The sequence below is a fragment of the Erythrolamprus reginae genome, chromosome 1 (genome assembly GCF_031021105.1).
Source record: "Erythrolamprus reginae isolate rEryReg1 chromosome 1, rEryReg1.hap1, whole genome shotgun sequence".
Classification (NCBI taxonomy): Eukaryota; Metazoa; Chordata; class Lepidosauria; order Squamata; family Dipsadidae; genus Erythrolamprus; species Erythrolamprus reginae.
This window is the reverse complement of record NC_091950.1, coordinates 9,350,795-9,371,722: the sequence shown is the minus strand read 5'-3', so window position 1 is coordinate 9,371,722 and position 20,928 is coordinate 9,350,795. Positions and strand designations below refer to the sequence as shown.

At 45.2% G+C, this 20,928-nt stretch overlaps 1 protein-coding gene across 1 annotated transcript; it reads left to right on the top strand.

Annotated features, from left to right (window-relative positions):
• The first annotated feature begins 3,015 nt into the window (after nt 1-3,015).
• SIRT6 (sirtuin 6) lies at nt 3,016-20,571 on the top strand. Its single transcript, XM_070744010.1, has 8 exons — nt 3,016-3,182; nt 6,835-6,962; nt 9,103-9,285; nt 11,109-11,168; nt 13,213-13,308; nt 13,854-13,934; nt 16,540-16,663; nt 18,759-20,571. Exons 1-8 carry the CDS (start codon nt 3,117-3,119, stop codon nt 19,068-19,070), a joined length of 1,050 nt encoding a protein of 349 aa, XP_070600111.1. The 5' UTR covers nt 3,016-3,116; the 3' UTR covers nt 19,071-20,571.
• Nucleotides 20,572-20,928: the final 357 nt, after the last annotated feature.

Here is a 20,928-nt window from a genome sequence, read left to right as displayed (position 1 = left end):
ACAAATTACCAGTTTGTTTGGAGACCAGTGCTCTTGGCTATACCAAAAGAGGGCTTGGTTTAAATGAATTTTCATTATAAAGAACATTGTGTTGAATTTTCAAACGTGTGTGTGTCTGAAATTTGTACATGTGAATTTTTGGGAGGAGTCTACCAGAGAGCCCGACAGAACAGCATCCAAGCAAGATTTTGCTTCTGCGCATGAGCAGGAAGCAAAATTTTATGAGGGGGATATGCATGCACATGAGATTTTGGCAATTTTTCGCTTCCGCGCATGCTTGGAAGCAAAAAATCGCCGAAATCTCTCACGCCAAAATCTCTTCTGCATGCGCAGAAGCAAAAATATCGGTGAAAATCATTGAAATCTCACTCATGCGAGGGTCTTCCCATGGGATTTTGCTTGTTGTGCATGCACAGAAGCAAAATCTTGTGCCGACCGGTGCCCGCACGCCTGCGACGGGCACAGAAGGCTCACCGCTAGTGCTGAAGACAGCAGGCCTGTGGACACACTCATCAGAGATCTTCAAATTTGGCAACTTTACGACTTGTGGACTTCAACTCCCAGAATTCTTCGAAATTCTAGGAGTTAAAGTCCACAAGTCTTATTTATTTTTTTATTTTTATTTATTTATTTATTTTGTCCAATACACAATAATACACAATGAAGGATAGAGGATATAGTAGAGAAGAAATACGAGATATAGGAGAGACTATAGGACAGGGAACAGAAGGCACTCTAGTGCGCTTATGTACGCCTATTACTGACCTCTTAGGAATCTGCAGAGGTCAACCGTGGATAGTCTAAGGGTAAAATGTTGGGGGTTAGGGGATGATACTATAGAGTCCGGTAAGGAGTTCCACGCTTCGACAACCCGATTATTAAAGTCATATTTTTTACAGTCAAGTTTGGAGCAGTTAATATTAAGCTTGAATCTGTTGTGTGCTCTTGTATTGTTTTGTTTGAAGCTGAAGTAGTCTTTGACAGGCAGGACATTGCAGCATATGATCTTGTGGGCAATACTTAGATCATGTTTAAGGCGTCGTAGTTCTAAGCTTTCAAGACCCAGGATTGTAAGTCTAGTTTCGTAGGGTATTCTGTTTCGAGTGGAGGAATTATGGGCTCTTCTTGTGAAGTATCTTTGAACATTTTCAAGGGTGTTAATGTCTGAGATACAATATGGGTTCCAAACAGATGAGCTGTATTCGAGGATGGGTCTGGCGGCGATCACTTGCAATGATCTTTGAAAATTCATGGACAACGGGAGAAGTCTCTGTAGAATGGAGAAGGGCAAATGTTGTCCCTATCTTCAAAAAGGGTAAAAGGGTGGAATTAAGAAACTACAGGCCTGTGAGTCTGACTTCAATATCAGGAAAGCTCCTTGAACAAGTTATAAAACAGCATGTAGGCCAGCAATTGGATAGGAATGCAGTAATTAACCAGAGCCAACATGGATTTGCAACAAACAAGTCATGCCAGATTAATCTAATTTCTTTCTATGATAGAATTACCAAATGGGTTGATCAGGGAAATGCAGTAGATGTGGTATATCTTGACTTCGGTAAAGCATTTGACAATGTATCTCATTCCATCCTTATTGAAAAAATGGGGCAAGTATGGGATTGAATAGGTAGATGAATTCAAAACTGGCTTAGTGATCATACTCAAAGAGTGGTAATAAATGGTTGCACATCCAAATGGAAGAATGTTTCAAATGGAGTGCCACAAGGGCCTGTCCTAGGCCCAGTGCTGTTGTGATTCAGTCTGAGGCTCCTCAGGGAACGGCTGGAACTCTGCCGGCTCCATGCTCAGAGGGGGAGGATGAGGAACAGGAGGAGGAGGAGGACCAGGTAGACGGGGAAGAGGAATGTCAGGATGAGGAGGAGGGAGAACAGCCTGAGACCCCCGGAGGGGAGCTCTCCCCAGCGAGTAGCCTGGAATCATTAGATGAGAACGCACAAGCCATCATAGATATGAGGCAGAGAAGGGCAGCACAAAGAAGGGGACAATTAGCCAGGTATTTCCATCCCTAATAGGCAACAGCTGGGTTTGGGTGTGGTTCTCCTCAGAAAGGTTGAAAAGGCAGGCCCGCCCTTCCTGTATTGTGGAGAATTATCTTTTGGGAGTCCTGTGACCTTGCTTCGATCCTTGGCGTCTCTGATTCTGGCTTGTGGCCTCGAAGGCTGAAAACTTGGGGGAGGCGTGGGTTTTATTATCTACAGTGGTGTGTGTGCCAGCAAGAAGCCTGTTGTATTGTCTGGCCGTCGTGACTCTTCTGTGAAGCTTCATAGCATTCCAGTTTGTAAGAACAGTTTTTGTTATCTGTGTTTGTTTTCAAAGATATAAAATGACTTTGCTTTTTATCAGCGTGTCTGGCTACTCTTTTTAGTTGGTGTTGGCATCTGGGGGATCAGTGTTTCCCAACCTTGGCAACTTGAAGAGATCTGGACTTCAACTCCCAGAATTCCCCAGCCAGCATTGAAGGAAACCTTATCAAATTTGCTGATATAAACAAGATAGAGATAGGATTCTAAAGAGAAGGACAGCATACAAATCGAATAAATAAGTAAGTACAGTACTTTGGTACAATCACACTTGCAAAAATAAGTCCAGTTGCCTCCCAAAAAAACCCATTCTTCCTAAAATGTTCAAAGATCAGCATGTTTTTAAACTGCCACCTCGATCACCACTGCAATATTCCTATTTTGGGGGGTTACTTTAATTCTCTATTTCCAGTCTCTCCCACCCCCCACTTGCCCGAAACAAACATGGCGACCCCGGCAACTTCATCTATCCGCGACCACACATTTTCCCTCTCGCTTTCTCCCATTCCCAAACATGGCTGCCTCCATCCTTAAACCAGCACCAAACATGGCGCTCGCGACGTCAACCCCTTCCAAAGAAAGCCGCGCTGTCAGCCCAAAACAAAAATGGCGAACCCCAACAACAGCAGCTTAATACACCCGGAATGCGCTTGCGCAACTAAAAGGTCTTCCGGCCTTCTTTCCCACCCACCCCATGCGACCGGAAGTTATCCGCTGAGGGGTGGGGATGGGGGTCCCCTAATGATTCCCCACGAAACGATGAAGACGTAGCGGGGCGGCTGAGACAGCGACGGGATGTCGGTGAATTACGCGGCCGGGTTGTCGCCCTACTCGGACAAAGGGAAGTGCGGCCTCCCGGAGGTGAGGGGAAGGCGTGGAAGGGGAGAGGAGGCCTCGTTGCCATGGGAACGGACCATTTTTACCCCCGCCCCGCTTTTTCCCCGCTGAGGGACTCTCAGCCACGGGAGTGGGCGAAGGCTTCCCGAGGGAAACTGAGGCACGAAAGTGGGCTGTGCCAACCATTAAGAGGGCCTGGAGGGAAACTGAGGAACAGGGGCTGATCCTGAGTCGGGGGAGGGGGCGACTTGAGGGGACTGATGCCCGCCCCTCCAGAGCAAGGAGGTCTCTAAAGTTGGCAGCATGGACTACAAATCTCCTAGCCAGCATGGAGTATGTGTGTGTGTGTGTGTATTCCTTTATCTTCCCTTGCAAGGGGTTTTAGCTATGGGGGGCCCATTGGAGGGGTGTGGGGGTCTCCATACAGCAAATCCTCTGCTTAGGGCAGTTACCTATATCTATCTATCTATCTATCTATCTATCTATCTATCTATCTATCTATCTATCTATCATCATTGTCTATCTGTCTGTCCATCCATCCATGCATCCATCTATATCTATCTATCTATCTATCTATCTATCTATCTATCTATCTATCTATCATCCATCTGTCTATTATCTCTGTCTGTCCGTCTGTCCATCTGTCCGTCCATCCATCTGTCTATCTATCATCTATTTCTATCTATCTATCTATCTATCTATCTATCTATCTATCTATCTATCTATCTATCTATCTTTCTTTGTCACCTTGATGGGGCCATGAATGATTGAGAGTATGCATGCTTTGTAGGAATATTAATGTATTTTTATAATGGTTTTATTCTTATCTAGGATGGTAACTATTTTATATTATCTTATGACTGTTAGCCACCCAGAGTCCATTTGTAATTGGGTGGCGAATGAATGAATGAATGAATGAATGAATGAATGAATGAATGAATGAATGAATGAATATCATTGATTGATCGATCATTTATCTATCTATCTATCTATCTATCTATCTATCTATCTATCTATCTAATCTATGTGTCTTTCTCTGTCAGTCTCTATCTCTTTGACTATCTGTTTCTGTCTTATCTTTACAATCTATCTGTATTTATTTATCATCTCTCTCTCTCTCTCTCTCGATCTGTCCATGTCTGTCTATCTCTCTGTATCTATCTGTTATCTATCTATCCATCCATCCATCCCTCACCGCAGTGAACGTATTCACTAAGGCTGCATTAATATTACTATTAGTCTTCTCATTGATCCCATCACCCATCTCCTCCCACTTATGACTGTATGACTGTAACTACTTGTTCATATCCTTACGATTTATATTAATATTGATTATTTCCTGATTGCTTATTTGTACCCTATGGCAATCTTTAAGTGTTGTACTTCATAATTTTTGTCAAATACCTCTTTTCTTTCATGCACACTGAGAGCATCTGCACCAATGACAAATTCCTTGTGTGTCCAATCACACTTGGCCAATAAAGAATTCTATTCTATTCTATCTTCCTATCTATCTGTCTATCTCTTCATCTATTATCTATCTGTCGCTATCTATCTGTCTTTATCTTTTTATCTGTCTTTCTCTGTCTTATCTTTTCCAACTATCTGTATCTATTTATCATCTCTCTCTCTCTCTCTCTTGATCTGTATATGTCTGTCTGTCTCTCTGTATCTATCTACCACCTTCCTTCCTCCCTCCCTTTCTTCTATCTCAATCTAATCTAACCCCAATCACAATTGTGGTTGTACCACTACCAACCATTCATTTGGTGGCCGTTCAAAGTTACAGTGGCAGTAAAAACAGTGATTGATGACCATTTTTCATAGTTGTGACCGTTCCCGCATCTCCAAGGTCACATGATCAAAATTCATGTGCTTAACAACTGACATGTCCTTATGACTGTTGCCATGTCCTGGGGTCACATGATCACCATTTGTGACCTTTCCACTAGCTCCCGATAATGCCAAGCTAATTGGGGGGGGGGGGAGCCAGATGTGTTTAACGACAGTGTCACTCACTTAACAACTGCAGTGATTTGCTTAACAATTATGGCAAATAAACTGTGCTGCAGTTTACCTAACCACTGCAGATTTTTGTTTAACTGTAACACACAGATTGTAATGTGAAATGTGGCAAAACCATCCCTCACTTAATAACTGCCTTGCTTAGCCATGGAAATTTTGGACTCAGTTATGTTTGAAAAGTCAAGAATTACTTATATGAAGGGGAAAAAATGGGGAAAAATATAATATAGCAGAAAGTAACCAGATCAGCCTTAATCTTAATCAGCATAGATTTAACTGCTGTATTTAAATTGTTTTTAAACTCTTTATAGAGGTTTTAGTATTATTTGGATATTTTATATTTTTGGTTGTGGGCTGCCTAGAGTCTCTAGGGAGTTGGGCAGCATAAAAATTGAATGAATGAATGAATCTGTCTGCAGGGTATCTATAACTGGGTTCTCTCTTGACCTTAGCAGGGCATGTAAACTAGGCCCAGGATGGCAAACCTATGCTGCACGTGCCACATGTGGCACACGGAGCCATATCAGAGGGCACACGATGCATTGCCCTATGTCAACTCCAGCGCACATGCGCACACTAGCTGGTTTTCAGCCTTGTGGAAGCCCCGGAGTGCAAAAAACAGCCCAACGGCCAAATCTGAAGTTTGTTTTTCTGAACTTCCAGTTTGGCTGTTTTTTCACTGTTCCAGGCTTCCCTGAGGCCTGTGCGCATGCTCAGGGATAATAATAATAATAATAATAATAATAATAATAATAATAATAATAATAATAATAATAATAATTTATTAGATTTGTATACCGCCCCTCTCCGAAGACTTGAAGCGGCTCACAACAATAAACAATGTAGTGCAAATCCAATAATTAAAAACTAAAGCTAAAAACCCATTATCATTTAAAAACAGTCAATACTACCCAATCATAACCACACATAAATCTTACTAGCCAAAAAGGGGATACATCAATTACCCTATGCCTGGCGACATAGGTAGGTCTTCAGAGTCTTGCGGAAGGTGAGGAGGGTGCGGGCAATTTGAATCTCTGGGGGAAAGTTGATTCCAGAGGGCTGGGGCCGCCACAGAGAAGGCTCTTCCCCTGGGTCCCGCTGGGATTCGTGCGGCAGAAGGCGGTCCCGTAGATATTCTGGTCCAATGCCATGTAGGGATTTATAGGTGATAACCAACACTTTGAATTGTGTCCGGAAACTAATCAGCAACCAGTGCAGGCTGTGGAGTGTTGATGAAATTTGGGTGTATCTGGGAAGCCCCACAATTGCTCTTGCGGCCGCGTTCGGCACAAACTGAAGTTTCCGAACACTCTTCAGAGGTAGCCCCATGTAGAGAGTGTTGCAGTAGTCGAACCTTGAGGTGATGAGGGCCTGAGTGACTGTGAGCAGAGACTCATAGATAGTCTGGATGGGTTGTGTGCGGGGGTGATGCATGGGTGTGCATGTATGGGGGAGGGGGAATGGGTGTGGGCATGGGCACACGTGCTAGCCCATGCACGGACACCTCCAAAAAATGTTCGCCATCACTGTCCTAGGCTGTCGGTACCCAGTGTGGGATTCCCCCCTTCGTAGGGGCTTCGGGAACCCCTTTCTCTCACGTCTTCACTGCAATCCAGTCAAACCTCCCTGACTTCAATCTTTTGTTCAGATTTTCGATCCGCCGGACGAATTAGAGAGGAAGATCCATCAGCTGGCTGACTTGATCCAGAATTCTTTCAACGTGGTCTTCCACACCGGGGCGGGTATCAGCACAGCTTCAGGGATTCCGGATTTCAGGTGAGGAAATGGACAGCTGAGGTCCGAATCAGAGGCCAAATTTTACCTAAGTTTTAGAATTCCAGGGAACGGGAACAGCAGCCTTCAATAAGCTGTTTATGGAGCTGTGCGTTGAAATGAGAATGTGATTTTGGTTTGGAAGCCATGGTCAGTGCACCGATTATGAATTATGAAGCCTCTTGTTTTGAAGGGGAGGGTTTTACAAGAAAAAGCCTGCAGATTAATAGTTGAATATTCCATCTAATACAGGTAGTCCTCATTTAGTGACAATTTGAAATCACCAATGGAACAGAAGTTGCCTTTGGAAGTTGTGGGAGCTTCATCACTGGACGCTTTCAAGAAGAGACTGGACTGACATTTGTCAGAAATGGACAGGGGTTTGGACTAGATGACCTTCAAGGTCTCTTCCAACTTGTTTAATCTGTTACAATGTCAACGAAAAAAGGGATTTATGGCCAGTCTTCACACTTACAACCATTGCAATATCCCTGTGGTCACATGTACAAAATTCAGATGCTTGACAACCGGTTCATATTTATGACGGTTAAAGTGTCCTGGGATCACGTGATCCCCTTTCACAATCTTCTAACCAGCAAAGTTCACAAAGAAGCCAGATTCGCTTAACCGTCGCAACTTAACTTTAACAACTGTGGTGGTTCGCTTAATGGTGTCAAGAAAGGTCGTAAAATGGGGCAAAACTCATTTAACAACTGTCTCATTTAGCAACTTTGGGCTCAGTTGTGGTTACTTGCAGGACCGCCTTCTGCCGTAAGAACCTCAGAGACCCTTTAGGTCCCACAGAGTTGGCCTTCTAAATTGGCCATCCAAATTTTGATCATGGGGAGGCCACAATGGAGATAAGTGTGAAAAATGGTCCTTAAATCACTATTTCCTTTTTTTTAAAAAATAGTTTTTATAGATTTATTTACATTAAAAACAAAACATAAAAAATACATTGAAAAACATAGAATGTAACATTAATAATAGATGGGAAAAAAAGTAGAAAAAAACCAGACAAACAAAACAAAATCTATTGATTAATCATTTTGTACATATCCATCAAACACATCTTAAAGTAAATTAATTTGACGGCTGATACGAACGATAATGTAAGAAAATTGGTTTTGGTTATTCACTTAATTTACGATTTTGTTGTGCTTTTGACCGCTTACAATCCATCATAGGTATAGTAATACATTTCTTATATATCAATTTTTTTCATAATTTATCTCAAAGAGTTTAATGCTTATATAAATTCATAGAAACATAGAAGTCTGATGGCAGAAAAAGACCTCATGGTCCATCTAGTCTGCCCTTATACTATTTTCTGTATTTTATCTTAGGATGGATATATGTTTATCCCAGGCATGTTTAAATTCAGTTACTGTGGATTTATCTACCACGTCTGGTGGAAGTTTGTTCCAAGGATCTACTACTCTTTCAGTAAAATAATATTTTCTCATGTTGCTTTTGATCTTTCCCCCAACTAACTTCAGATTGTGTCCCCTTGTTCTTGTGTTCACTTTCCTATTAAAAACACTTCCCTCCTGGACCTTATTTAACCCTTTAATATATTTAAATGTTTCGATCATGTCCCCCCTTTTCCTTCTGTCCTCCAGACTCTACAGATTGAGTTCATGAAGTCTTTCCTGATACATTTTATGCTTAAGACCTTCCACCATTCTTGTAGCCCGTCTGGTAAAACCCGAACTCAGAACAATCTACATATACATACATACATATACAGTATATATATATATATACATACATACATACATACATACATACATACATATATATAATTTCATATAAATATCTCGATTTTGTTTTTTTCTTATTTTTAAACATTCGTAAAAATCGTTCCAAGTTTTATAATATTCGGAGTCTTCTTTATTATTTATTTTGAGTGTCATCATGTCTTCTTTGGTACAGTCCATAATTTTCCTTAGTAACATAGAGTCATCTGGTAGATCTTTCTGTTTCCAGAATTGTGCGATTGAAATTCAGGCCACTGTCAAAATATGTAATATTAAATAGCATTGGTTTTTTTTCACTATTTCCAGTGTGGTTGCCACTTTGTGGTTCCCTAAATAAACTGGTGTAAGTGGAGGACCAACTGTACTTCTCTTCTTTTGTGCAGAGGCCCGAATGGGGTGTGGACCATGGAGGAGCGGGGCCTGGTGCCCAAATTCGACATCACCTTTGAGAACGCGAAGCCCTCGAAGACTCACATGGCTCTGTTGGAACTCCACCGAGTGGGCATCCTGCACTTCCTGGTCAGCCAGAACATAGATGGGCTTCACGTGAGGTCCGGCTTCCCCAGGTAACACCTACCTGCTTGAAACCTTTCAGCCGATGAGGTCACCAAGATATCACCCGCCTAGATCAAGGGTGGGGAACGATGGCCCATTTATGACGAGTGGACTTCAACTCCCAGAATTTCTGAGCCAGTTGGAGAGGTGTTTTTAATAGGAAAGTGAGCACAAGAACAAGGGGGCACAATCTGAGGTTAGTTGGGGGGAAAGATCAAAAGCAACATGAGAAAATATTATTTTACTGAAAGAGTAGTAAATGCTTGGAACAAACTTCCAGCAGACGTGGTTGGTAAATCCACAGTAATTGAATTTAAACATGCCTGGGATAAACAGGCGGTACGAACCTCGGGGGGAGTTGGTTGCAGAGGACCGGGGCCACAACAGAGAAGGCTTTCCCCAATGGTCCAGCCAGCCAGCATTGTTTAGCCGACGGGACCCAGAGGAGGCCAACTCTGTGCAATCTAATCAGTCGCTGTGAAATGCGATGCAGAAGACGTAAATAATCTGGTCTTAAGCCATGTAGAGCTTTATAGGTAATGTGGCTCGTGGAGAGGAGGAGAAGGAGAAAGACTGGTAGATGAGAAAGTTTTCGAGCCGGGGTGGCGCAGCAGTTAGAGCACTGTACTGTAGGCCACTGAAGCTGACTAGATCTGTAGGTCAGCGGTTCAAATCTCATCACTGGCTCAAGGTTGACTCAGCCTTCCGTCCTTCCAAGGTGGTCAAATGAGGACCCGGATTGTGGGGGCAATAGGCTGGCTCTGTTAACAAAGTGCTGTTGCTAACATGTTGTAAGCCACCCTGAGTCTAAGGAGAAGGGCGGCATAAAAATCAGATAGATAGATAGATAGATAGATAGATAGATAGATAGATAGACAGACAGACAGACAGACAGACAGACAGACAGACAGACAGACAGACAGACAGATTAGACAGACAGATTAGACAGACAGACAGACAAGATAGATTAGGTAGGTAGGTAGGTAGGTAGGTAGGTAGGTAGATAGATAGATAGATAGATAGATAGATAGATAGATAGATAGATAGATAGATAGATAGATAAGATAGATAGATAGACAGATAAGATAGATAGACAGACAGATAAGATAGACAGACAGATAAGATAGACAGACAGATAGATGATAGATAGATAGAGAGATGGATAGATAGATAGATAGATAGATAGATAGATAGATAAGACAGACAGACAGACAGATAGATAAGATAGACAGACAGACAGACAGACAGATAGATTAGACAGACAGACAGACAAGATAGATTAGGTAGGTAGGTAGGTAGGTAGGTAGATAGATAGATAGATAGATAGATAGATAAGACAGATAGATAAGATAGATAGACAGACAGACAGACAGATAAGATAGACAGACAGATAAGATAGACAGACAGATAGATGATAGATAGATAGAGAGATGGATAGATAGATAGATAGATAGATAGATAGATAGATAGATAGATAGATAGATAAGACAGACACACAGACAGATAGATAAGATAGACAGACAGACAGACAGACAGATAGATTAATTGGGGAAGGGGAAGGAGGAGGGTGATAGCTGTGGGCTCCTTGGTGCTTTCTGAGCTTGGTGGTTTCCTTGCAGAGGTTTCATGATCCAACTAGGTAACATCATCAGTGCTAGAAGGGAGTGGGGTTTGTTCTTTGTTTATATATTAGTGGCTTGCTGGCTTGTTGGTGGGTGTGTTCTTAGTATAATAAACAGAGAGCACATTTCACAAGTCTCCATTTTCGGAGACGCCTGTTCTAGTGCATCATTATCCCCCCGTCTAGCAACTTCTCTTTGTGTCTTCGCTCTAGGGACAAGCTGGCCGAACTGCATGGGAACATGTTCGTAGAGGAGTGCGCAAAATGTGGCAAGTATGTTTACCCCCACGGCTGCTTTTACGTGCCTAAAAGTAATTGTGGCTTTGAATGACGGCGGTTTGTTTAACCAGAGACGCTCAGCACCTTCTTCGAGTGGGACCCTGCCCTGCAGAATTTCTGCAGCATTGGTTGTCAGCCTGGGCTGGGTCTCTCTCTCCGGGGGGCATCCTCCCCTAATTTTGCATTTAGATTCATAAACCACTTCACGGGGCTTTTACAGCCCTCTCTAAGCGGTTTATAGAATCAGCCTCTGGCCCCCAACAATCTGGGCCCTCATTTGACCCACCTGGGAAGGATGAAAGGCTGAGTCAACCTTGAGCCGGTGGTGAGGTTTGAACTGCTGAACTACAGCTAGTAGTTAGCTGAAATAGCCTGCAGCGCTGCACTCTAACCACTGCGCCACCCTGGCTGATTTTAATCAAGAGCAGAGTCCAGATCTCTGCCCCCCCCCCCAGTGAAAGTATCTCAGCAGCCTATCAGGATGCAGATTGATTGATTGATTGATTGATTGATTGATTGATTGATTGGATTTGTATGCCCCCACAAGTCCAGGGACTCAGCCAAGAGGCAGTTGTTCCCCCACTTGGTGGGAGTAGAAAATGCTCATAGAGAGGGGGAGCTGTTAATCCGCAGCCATCTCTCAGTCCAAGAATTAGATGGCAGCAGTGCTTCCCCTTTGGTCCACTGGATAAGGCATCAAGGCTGGAGACTGGGAGTTCTACTCCCACCTTAGGCATCAACTCCCCCCGGAGATTAGGAGTGCCCCCACCCTCCTTGCTTTTCTCAAACTCCTTAAAACCCACCTCTGTCGACAGGCATGGGGGAATTGATTCCTCTGCGCCGTTCTGTTTTATGCATGGTTTGTATGAGATGTATGATTGCTTTTATATTAAGGGTTTTAAATTCTTCTAACTATTGGATTTGTACTGTTTTTATTGTTGTGAGCCGCCCCGAGTCTTCGGAGAGGGGCGGCATACAAATCTAATAAATAAATAAATAAATAAATAAGAGCCACTTTCATGGGCGACTTTGGGCCAATCACCGGGAGACACTGAGTTCTAGTCCCGCTTTAGCCATGAAAGCCAGCTGGATGAGCCAATCACCAGGAGACTGTGAGTTCTAGTCCCGCTTTAGCCATGAAAGCCAGCTGGATGAGCCAATCACCAGGAGACTGTGAGTTCTAGTCCTGCTTTAGCCATGAAAGCCAGCTGGATGAGCCAATCACCAGGAGACTGTGAGTTCTATTCCCGCTTTAGCCATGAAAGCCAGCTGGATGAGCCAATCACCAGGAGACTGTGAGTTCTAGTCCCGCTTTAGCCATGAAAGCCAGCTGGATGAGCCAATCACCAGGAGACTGTGAGTTCTAGTCCCGCTTTAGCCATGAAAGCCAACTGGATGAGCCAATCACCAGGAGACTCTGAGTTCTAGTCCCGCTTTAGCCATGAAAGCCAGCTGGATGAGCCAATCACCAGGAGACACTGAGTTCTAGCCCCGCTTTAGCCGTGAAAGACAGTTGGGAGACTTCGGGCCAGTCACTGTCTCTCTCTCAGCCCATCTCACCTCACAGGGTTGCTATTGTGGTTAAGGAAGGAGGAAGGAGGAAGGCGTGTTGGATATGTTCGCAGCCCCAAATTCTTCATCAAAATTATAAAGACAGGATACTAATAAAATACAACTGAGTAAATAAAGATCTGGTTATCATTGCCGCAACAGCCGTGTCTTTCTTTTCATTTTTTTTGTTATTATTTTTTTTTATATCCTACAAACATACAAACAACATTAAACATTTATAATTAATATTTACAATTCTGTTTTTTTTACATTATATTTCCTTAATACTAATTCCTTTTCTTGGGTTTTTTTTTCTGTCTAGTTATACAGTTTCTCCCACACTCTGTAGTAGTTCTTATTTTGTTTATCCTGTAATTAATATGTTAATTTACTTAGTTTAGCGCAGTCCAACATTTTCTTGATCACCATCTCTTCATTTGGTGTCTTTTCTTGTTTCCAATTTTTCTTTTCATTTTTTTTTTTCAAGGCAATACGTCAGGGACACCGTTGTAGGTACCATGGGGCTCAAACCCACCGGCCGGCTCTGCGACGTCTCCAAACGCCGAGGGCTCCGATCATGCAGGTGCGTGTGTCCCGACCCCTCCTCCCCATGAGCCCCCCGGAAAGGGGCTGCTAAAGATGGACGACCCCTTCCACATGCCACTCCGTCAAGTCCCATCAAGAGCGAGCAAGCATGTGTTCACACGACATGGCTGCGCTTCCATTGGATGCAAACTCATCCCAATTGGCCAAACCGGAAAAGTCCAAGCTGTCTGTCACACTTCCCAAGGGATCCATTTCTATTCCTCCCTCGCAAGGTCAGATCCTCCGTTTCTCTTATTTCGTGAGCTGCTTGTTTTAAACAAGGCACTTAATAAATAACCCCCCTCAGCTCCCAATTCTTGGCTCCCGGAATTTGGAAGATGGGACTATGAAGGGTGGGTTGGGGGTCTTCATTCCCTTCCTCCAACTCTCTGGAGGGACAGGAAGGGGGTGTTGAGACCCCTGATCATAGAAATATACCCTAACACTCTGGGAGGGAGGGAATATATTTTTAAAAAAATGCTTTTATTTCCCATTCACCGTGGGTTTGATCGGTCTGCCTTTTGTGTCTTTTTTTTCTTAAAGAGGCAAGTTAGTGGACACCATCTTAGACTGGGAAGATCCCCTGCCAGACCGGGACCTCAATTTGGCCTCCGAAGCCAGCAGGTGTGTTTTTCCTCTGCGCGGTTCCAAATTAGGAGAGGGGCGGCATACAAATCTAAGAAAGAAAGAAAGAAAGAAAGAGGGAAGGAAGGAGGGAGGGAAAGAAAGAGGGAGGGAAAGAAAGAGAGGGAAGGAGGGAGGGAAAGAAAGAGGGAGGGAAAGAAAGAAGGAAAGGAGGGAGGGAAAGAAAGAAAGAAAGCTGCCTGCCAAATTTCTGAATTTCCAAATTTTGTTGGTTTGGGTCTTTCTGAATCTAACACAGCGGTTGGTGGAAGCTGCCAAAGGGAACCCAGATGTTCACAAACCAGTCAAAATGTCCCTAATACAAACAGTATATTTTGTGGTTCAGGTTTGAACTGTGGGGTCCCCAGTGTTTTTTGAGCTGGGTGGTTGCCTTGCAGACGTTTCGCAAACCCAGCTAGGTAACATCATCAGTGCTAGAAGGGAGTGGGGTGGCTCTCAGTTTATTGTCAAGTATTAAAACAATAGGGACTACCAACTCAGACAAACAAGCAAACGAAAAACAATAGGTTAAGCCAGTGTTTCCCAACCTTGGCCACTTGAAGATATCTGGACTTCAACTCCCAGAATTCCCCAGCCAGCGAATGCTGGCTGGGGAATTCTGGGAGTTGAAGTCCAGATATCTTCAAGTGGCCAAGGTTGGGAAACACTGGGCTAACCAAGCAGGCATCAAGAGCTCGGAGAGCACCAAGGACCCTACAGTTGTCTTCCCCCTCTTCCTCCTCTACACAAACATCACCCACCTCCAGCACTGATGATGTTACCTGGCTGGGACACAAAATGTCTATGAGAAAACCACCAAATTCAAAGAATACCAAGGTCTCTGTATAGCTGCCCCCCCTCTTCCTCTTCCTCATCACAAACCTCATGTACCTTTAGCACTGATGATATTAGCTAGCTGGGTCATGAAACGTCTGCGAGAAAACCACCAAGCTCAGAGACCCCCGAGGACCCCATAGCCACCTTCCTCCGCCTCTACCATAAAACATCGCTGCCTTCCCCACCCAAACTAGGGAGAACAGAGCCAACTGGCGACCCTGAGCCCCATAGGGCCCATGCTGGTGTCCTCACAAATTGCCTTAAAAAAGTAACCAGAAGACACAGCTCTAGTGATAACAACCCGGCCTTTATTTATTCATTTATACATAATGTGTATCCTGCTTTAATTATTTTTATGGACAGAAATATTCATTCATTTAATTCAGTTTGTATGCTGCCCAACTCCCTAGGGACTCTGAATGGCTCACAACCAAAAAAATAAAAGATACAATATAATATTAGGACATTTTTTAAAAGGCAATTAAAACAATGTAAAACAATGTAAAAACCCCATACGTGTCATTTATGGTTGGATCTTGATGGTACACCATCCAATCAACGGCCCCAGGCCTGCTGGAAAAGTACAGCTTTCCAGAAGGCCAGTAGTATTATTATTATTTATTATTATTTATTGGATTTGTATGCCGCCCCTCTCTGCAGACTCGGGGACTAGGGTGGGGGCAGTCCGAATCTTGGGGGGTAGCTGGTTCCAGAGAGTCAGAGCCACCACAGAGAAGGCCCTCCCCTGTGGCCCCGCCAGCTGACACTGCTTAGAAGTAGAAGGTGGTTTCAGATATAGTCTGGCCCTAAGCCATGTAGGGCTTTAAAGGTAATGACCAACACCTTGAATTGTGCCCGGAGACCAATCGTAGCTCACAGAGAGTTGGTGTAATGTAGGTATACCTAGGTGCACCTACAACCGTTTGCCTGGCTGCATTCTGGACCAGCTGTAGTCCCCGAACGTTCTTCAGGGTTAGGTCCATGTAGAGCGCGTTGCAATAATCCAACCGTGAGGTGATAAGGGCATGAGTGACTGTGAGAAGAGCCTCCTTATCTAAATAGGACCGCAATTGGTGCACTAGGCGAACCTATACAAAAGTCCCCTTAGCCACAGCTGTCAGATGTGGGAGGAAGGGCAAAAACAGCTTCCCACACCCTCTGGAGGCCAGAAACGACATGTTTCCCAACATCTGGTGAGCCCAGTAGGCTCGTATTTCGCCCTTGCCAGGTTCCAAAGGCTTCCCTGGAGCTGGGGGAGAGTACAAACCCCCTCCCCATCCCCCCAGAGGCTCTGTGGAAGCCAAAAATCAGCTGGCTGGCACACACATGCAGGTTGGAGCTGAGCTAGGGCAACAGTTCATGTGCCAGCAGATATGGCTCCGTGTGTCACCTGTGGCACCCGTGCCATAGGTTCGCCATCCCTGGTCTAGGAGGACACCCCAATTACGAACCCGTTCTGAGGGGGGTAATTTTTCCCCTCCCAGAACGAAGGATGGAGAGTCGATATAATCTTTCGGAGGTAATACCCACAGCTACTCGGTCTTGGCAGGGTTAGCTTTGAGCCTGTTCACTCCCATCCAGATCCTCACGGCCTCCAGGCACCGGCACATCACATCTGCTGCCTCACTGAACTGTAATCAAGGTAGGGGTGGTCAAAATCCTTAAGCTGACTAAATTCTAGACTCCCATTTCTCCCCACCCTCCACCCCCCAGCTCCAAGTGCCCCTTTGAAAAGGGTCTCGAGGGCTGACTTCTCCTCTGCCTGCAGGAAGGCGTCTTTATCCATCACCCTGGGTACCTCGCTGCAGATCAAGCCCAGTGGGGACCTTCCTCTGCTGACTAAGAAGAATGGCGGGAAGCTGGTGATCGTCAACCTGCAGCCCACCAAGCACGTGAGTCTCTCTCCAGGAGCCCCTCTTCCCTCCGCTGGACAGTTGACCCTCAGTGCTTTGTTTCAGCCCCTCTAGGGCAGTCGTTGTGGTTGGGAACAAAGAACAGTGGATATTCCGACAAGCCAGGATCCTCTTCTCTTGGGTGCTCTGTCCCTTCCAAGAAGGTAACACAGCACCAGTAGTGGGTTCCTACTACTGATGTGTGAGCACACGCTCGAGCAAAACTTTGCTCTCCATTCCTCTCTCCTCGCCACTCCCCTCTATTCTCCCCTCTCCTCCACTCTTCATCCCGTCCGTCTCCACTCCCCTCTCCTCTCCCCACTCCGCTCCAGCCCCATCTCCACTCTCCTCTCCACCCTCCATCCCTCTCTCCTCTCCCCACCACTCTTCTTCCCACCCATCTTCCCTCCACTCCCATCTCCAGGTCCCACCAGTTAAGCAATGCCAGCTGGCGGGACCTAGGGGAAGAGTCTTCTCTGTGGCAGCTCCGGCCCTTTGGAATCAACTCCCTCCAGAGAGTCACATCGCCCCCACCCTCCTGGCCTTTCGTAAGGTTTTTAAAACTCACCTTTGCCGTCAGGCCTGGGGCCGCTGAGTGCTGGCCGACGATGATTGTGATAGGGTGAATGTGGGTGCCTCTTTTTAATAATTTTAGAATAAAATTTTAGGTTTTGGCTTCAACACATGTTATATTTTGCATTGTAAGCTGCCCTGAGTCTACGGAGAAAGGCGGCATAGAAATCCAAACTAACGAATAAATAAATAAAAATCTCCTCTCCACTCCCATCTTCTCCCCTCTCCCCTCCATTCCTCCCTCCCTTGTCCTCTCCACTCCCATCTCTCCCCTCCCCTCCTGTCCTCTACCCTCTCCACTACTCTCGCCCCTCCTTCCGCTCTTTCCTCCTTTCTCCCCTCTCCTCTCTACTCCCATGTCCTCTCCCCTGTCTCTTCTCCCCTCCCCAACGCCTCGAGTTGAACCCAGAAGCAAGCCAGTGGCCACTCCCAAGACCCAGTCTTCGTTCTGTCTTCCTCGTCACATCTTTACCCCCTTCTTTGCCCCCGAATCCCAGCAACCGATTAGGTCCTACAGAGTTGGACTTCTCCGGGTCCGGCGACTAAACAATGTCGTCTGGCGCGACCCAGGGGAAGAGCCTTCTGTGTGGCAGCCCCGGCCCTCTGGAATCAACTTCCCCCGGAGATTAGAACTGCCTCCACCCTCCTCGCCTTTCGTAAGTTATTGAAAACTCATCTCTGTAGCCAGGCATGGAGAAACTGACATATCCCCCAACTATCTAGCTGCTCCAAATCTCCAGAGAAGGGCGGCATACAAATCTAATCAATAATAATAGTAATAATAATCTTGGTTTGTGTATTATTTGAATAGATTGTGTGATTATTTTACTATAAGGGTTTTTAAATTGTTTTTTAAATATTGGATTTGTAGACTGTTTATTATTGTTGTGAGCCACCCCAAGTCTTCGGAGAGGAGCGGCATACAAATCTACTATATTATTATTACTATTACTATTATTATTATTATTATTATTATTATTATTATTATTATTATTATTGTGTTCCCTTGATTTCCGCGGGGGATGCGTTCCGAGACCGCTCGCGAAAGTCAAATTTCCGCAAAGTAGAGATGCGGAAGTAAATACACCATTTTTGGCTATGGACAGTATCCCAAACCTTCCCTTAACCCTTTAAACCCCTAAATTACCATTTCCCATTCCCTTAACACCCATTTACTCACCATTATTACTGGTACTCACCATTGAATAAGACACTTAGTGATCCTGATATTTATAAACATAATTATTTATTAACAATAATTTTTTTGTTGTTATTTATTTGCAAAAATTATTACTTTGGCGATGACATATGATGCCATCGGGTGGGAAAAAACCGTGGTATGGGGGGAAAAAACCGAAGTATTTTTTAATTAAATTTTTTTTTTAAACCATGGTATATGCTATTCGCGAAGTTCGAACCCGCAAAAATTGAGGGAACACTGTATTATTATTATTATTATTATTACTATTATTACTATTATTACTATTATTACTATTACTATTATTCTATTCCTGGCCCTCAGGACAGGCAGGCAGACCTGCGCATTCACGGCTACGTGGACGAGGTCATCATGAAGCTGATGAAACTTCTCGGGCTGGAGATCCCAGAGTGGACCGGCCCGCTGGTGGTGGAGAGCCCGGAGCAGCAAGAGGCCAAACCGCTCGCCAAGACTGGCACGGACTTGCCGTTCCTGAGCAAGGAAGAGGCGTCTCCCCACGTGAACGGCGCGCGGGAGGGTCTGGCACACACAGCGGTCCTGAAACAGGAACCCCGCCTGCTGGAGGGCGGCTCGGTCCCAGCTAAGCGGCCGAAGTTGGAGCCCTTGCCGACTTGATGGAGGCATGGGTGTGGCCTGGTCATCTCTCAGAAAACCAGCTTGGCCTTTGCGTTCCTACTGGACTTTTTTTTTTTAAAGAATCGTCTTCCTCCGGGTTCTGTACGTGATTTCCCCCCCCCCCTGAAATTTTGAAGATTTTTCCGGACGAGCCCAGGTTTTTCCGTTCCTGAAAGAAGGTGACGGCTAGTCAATTATCCTCCTTCCTGTGGGGCAAGCCAGGAAACAAGGCTTGTGCCCTCTTTTTATATGCCTCTTGGGTGCTGTTGAGGGACGGGGTCTCACTCTTCCTCCTCTCCCCTCTTTCCCTCCTCTCCTCCTCTTCCCTTCTCCCCTTTTCCTTTCTCCTTTTCCCTCTCCTCTCTCTCCCTCTCCTCTCCCTCTTTCTTTCCCTTCTCCCCTTTTCCTTTCCCCTTTCTCCTTTTCCCTCTCCTCTCTCTCCCTCTCTTCTTCTTTCTTTTCCCTTCTCCCCTTTTCCTTTTCCCTCTCCTCTCTCTCCCTCTCCTCTCCCTCTTTCTTTTCCCTTCTCCCCTTTTCCTTTCTCCTTTTCCCTCTCCTCTCTCTCCCTCTCTTCTCCCTCTTTCTTTTCCCTTCTCCCCCTTTCCTTTCTCCTTTTCCCTCTCCTCTCTCTCCCTCTCTTCTCCTTCTTTCTTTTCCCTTCTCCCCTTTTCCTTTCCCCTTTCTCCTTTTCCCTCTCCTCTCTCTCCCTCTCTTCTTCTTTCTTTTCCCTTCTCCCCTTTTCCTTTTCCCTCTCCTCTCTCTCCCTCTCCTCTCCCTCTTTCTTTTCCCTTCTCCCCTTTTCCCTTCCCATTTCTCTCTCCCTCTTCCCCTCCTCTCTCTCCACCTTTCTCCTTCTCCCTCTCTCCTCTTTCCCTTCTTTCATCCATTGAATTCCCCCATCCCCCTTTTCATCCTTCCCTCCTCTCTTTGGCTTCCTTCCTCCACTCCTCAGTCCTTCCCTTCCCCAACCCCGTTGACCCCGGGATTCTCACTTACGGGTCCACTGGTTTTGCTGCTACCACCCCTCCAACCCTTCTCAACGAGCTCTCCTCCATTGCTTGATCAACCTGCCACAGAGGGGGCGCGAGAAGGAGAAAACCCACATTTTAAAGAGAACTAACTTTGTCGAATCGTTTAGAAGTAGGAAAGAACGTCCCTTAATTTGCATATGTGTTGTCGCTCTTCGTCTCCCTAAATGGAGGCTGGGGCCCTTCCTTCCTTCCCAGCCCATGTCCCCCCCCCACTTCCTCACTTCTCAGGTCGGCCCATCCCAGGAATATAAATGGAGGGGAAGTGTCCCGAGCATTCCAGGGTTTTGGGTGATACCTGGAAACCCTCACCCCCTCAGACGCCACGGCTGCTTTTCGATGAAGTCATGCATAGGATTTTTCTCTTCCTCCTCCTCCTCATTTCCAGTGCAATTTTTCCCAGTCATAGGAATTATGTGCGTGCCTGGGTGTGTGCTCACCAGTGAATAAAATGAAAGTTGGGGTGCAGAGAATTCAGCGTGTAACGTTTCTTCTGTATTGGAACAAAAAATACAATGGGGGGGGAAAGTATTTAGTCAGACGCCAATGGGGCAAGTTGTCCCGCTTAAAAAGATGAGAGAGGCCTGTAATTGACATCATAGGGAGACCTCAACAATGTGTTAGCAAAAACTTCAGAAGAGAAGGATTTAGGGGTAGTGATTTCTGACAGTCTCAAAATGGGTGAACAGTGCAGTCAGGGGGTAGGGAAAGCAAGTAGGATGCTTGACTGCATAGCTAGAGGTATAAAGCAGAAAGAGGGAGATTATGATCCCGCTATATAGAGCGCTGGTGAGACCACATTTGGAATACTGTGTTCAGTTCTGGAGACC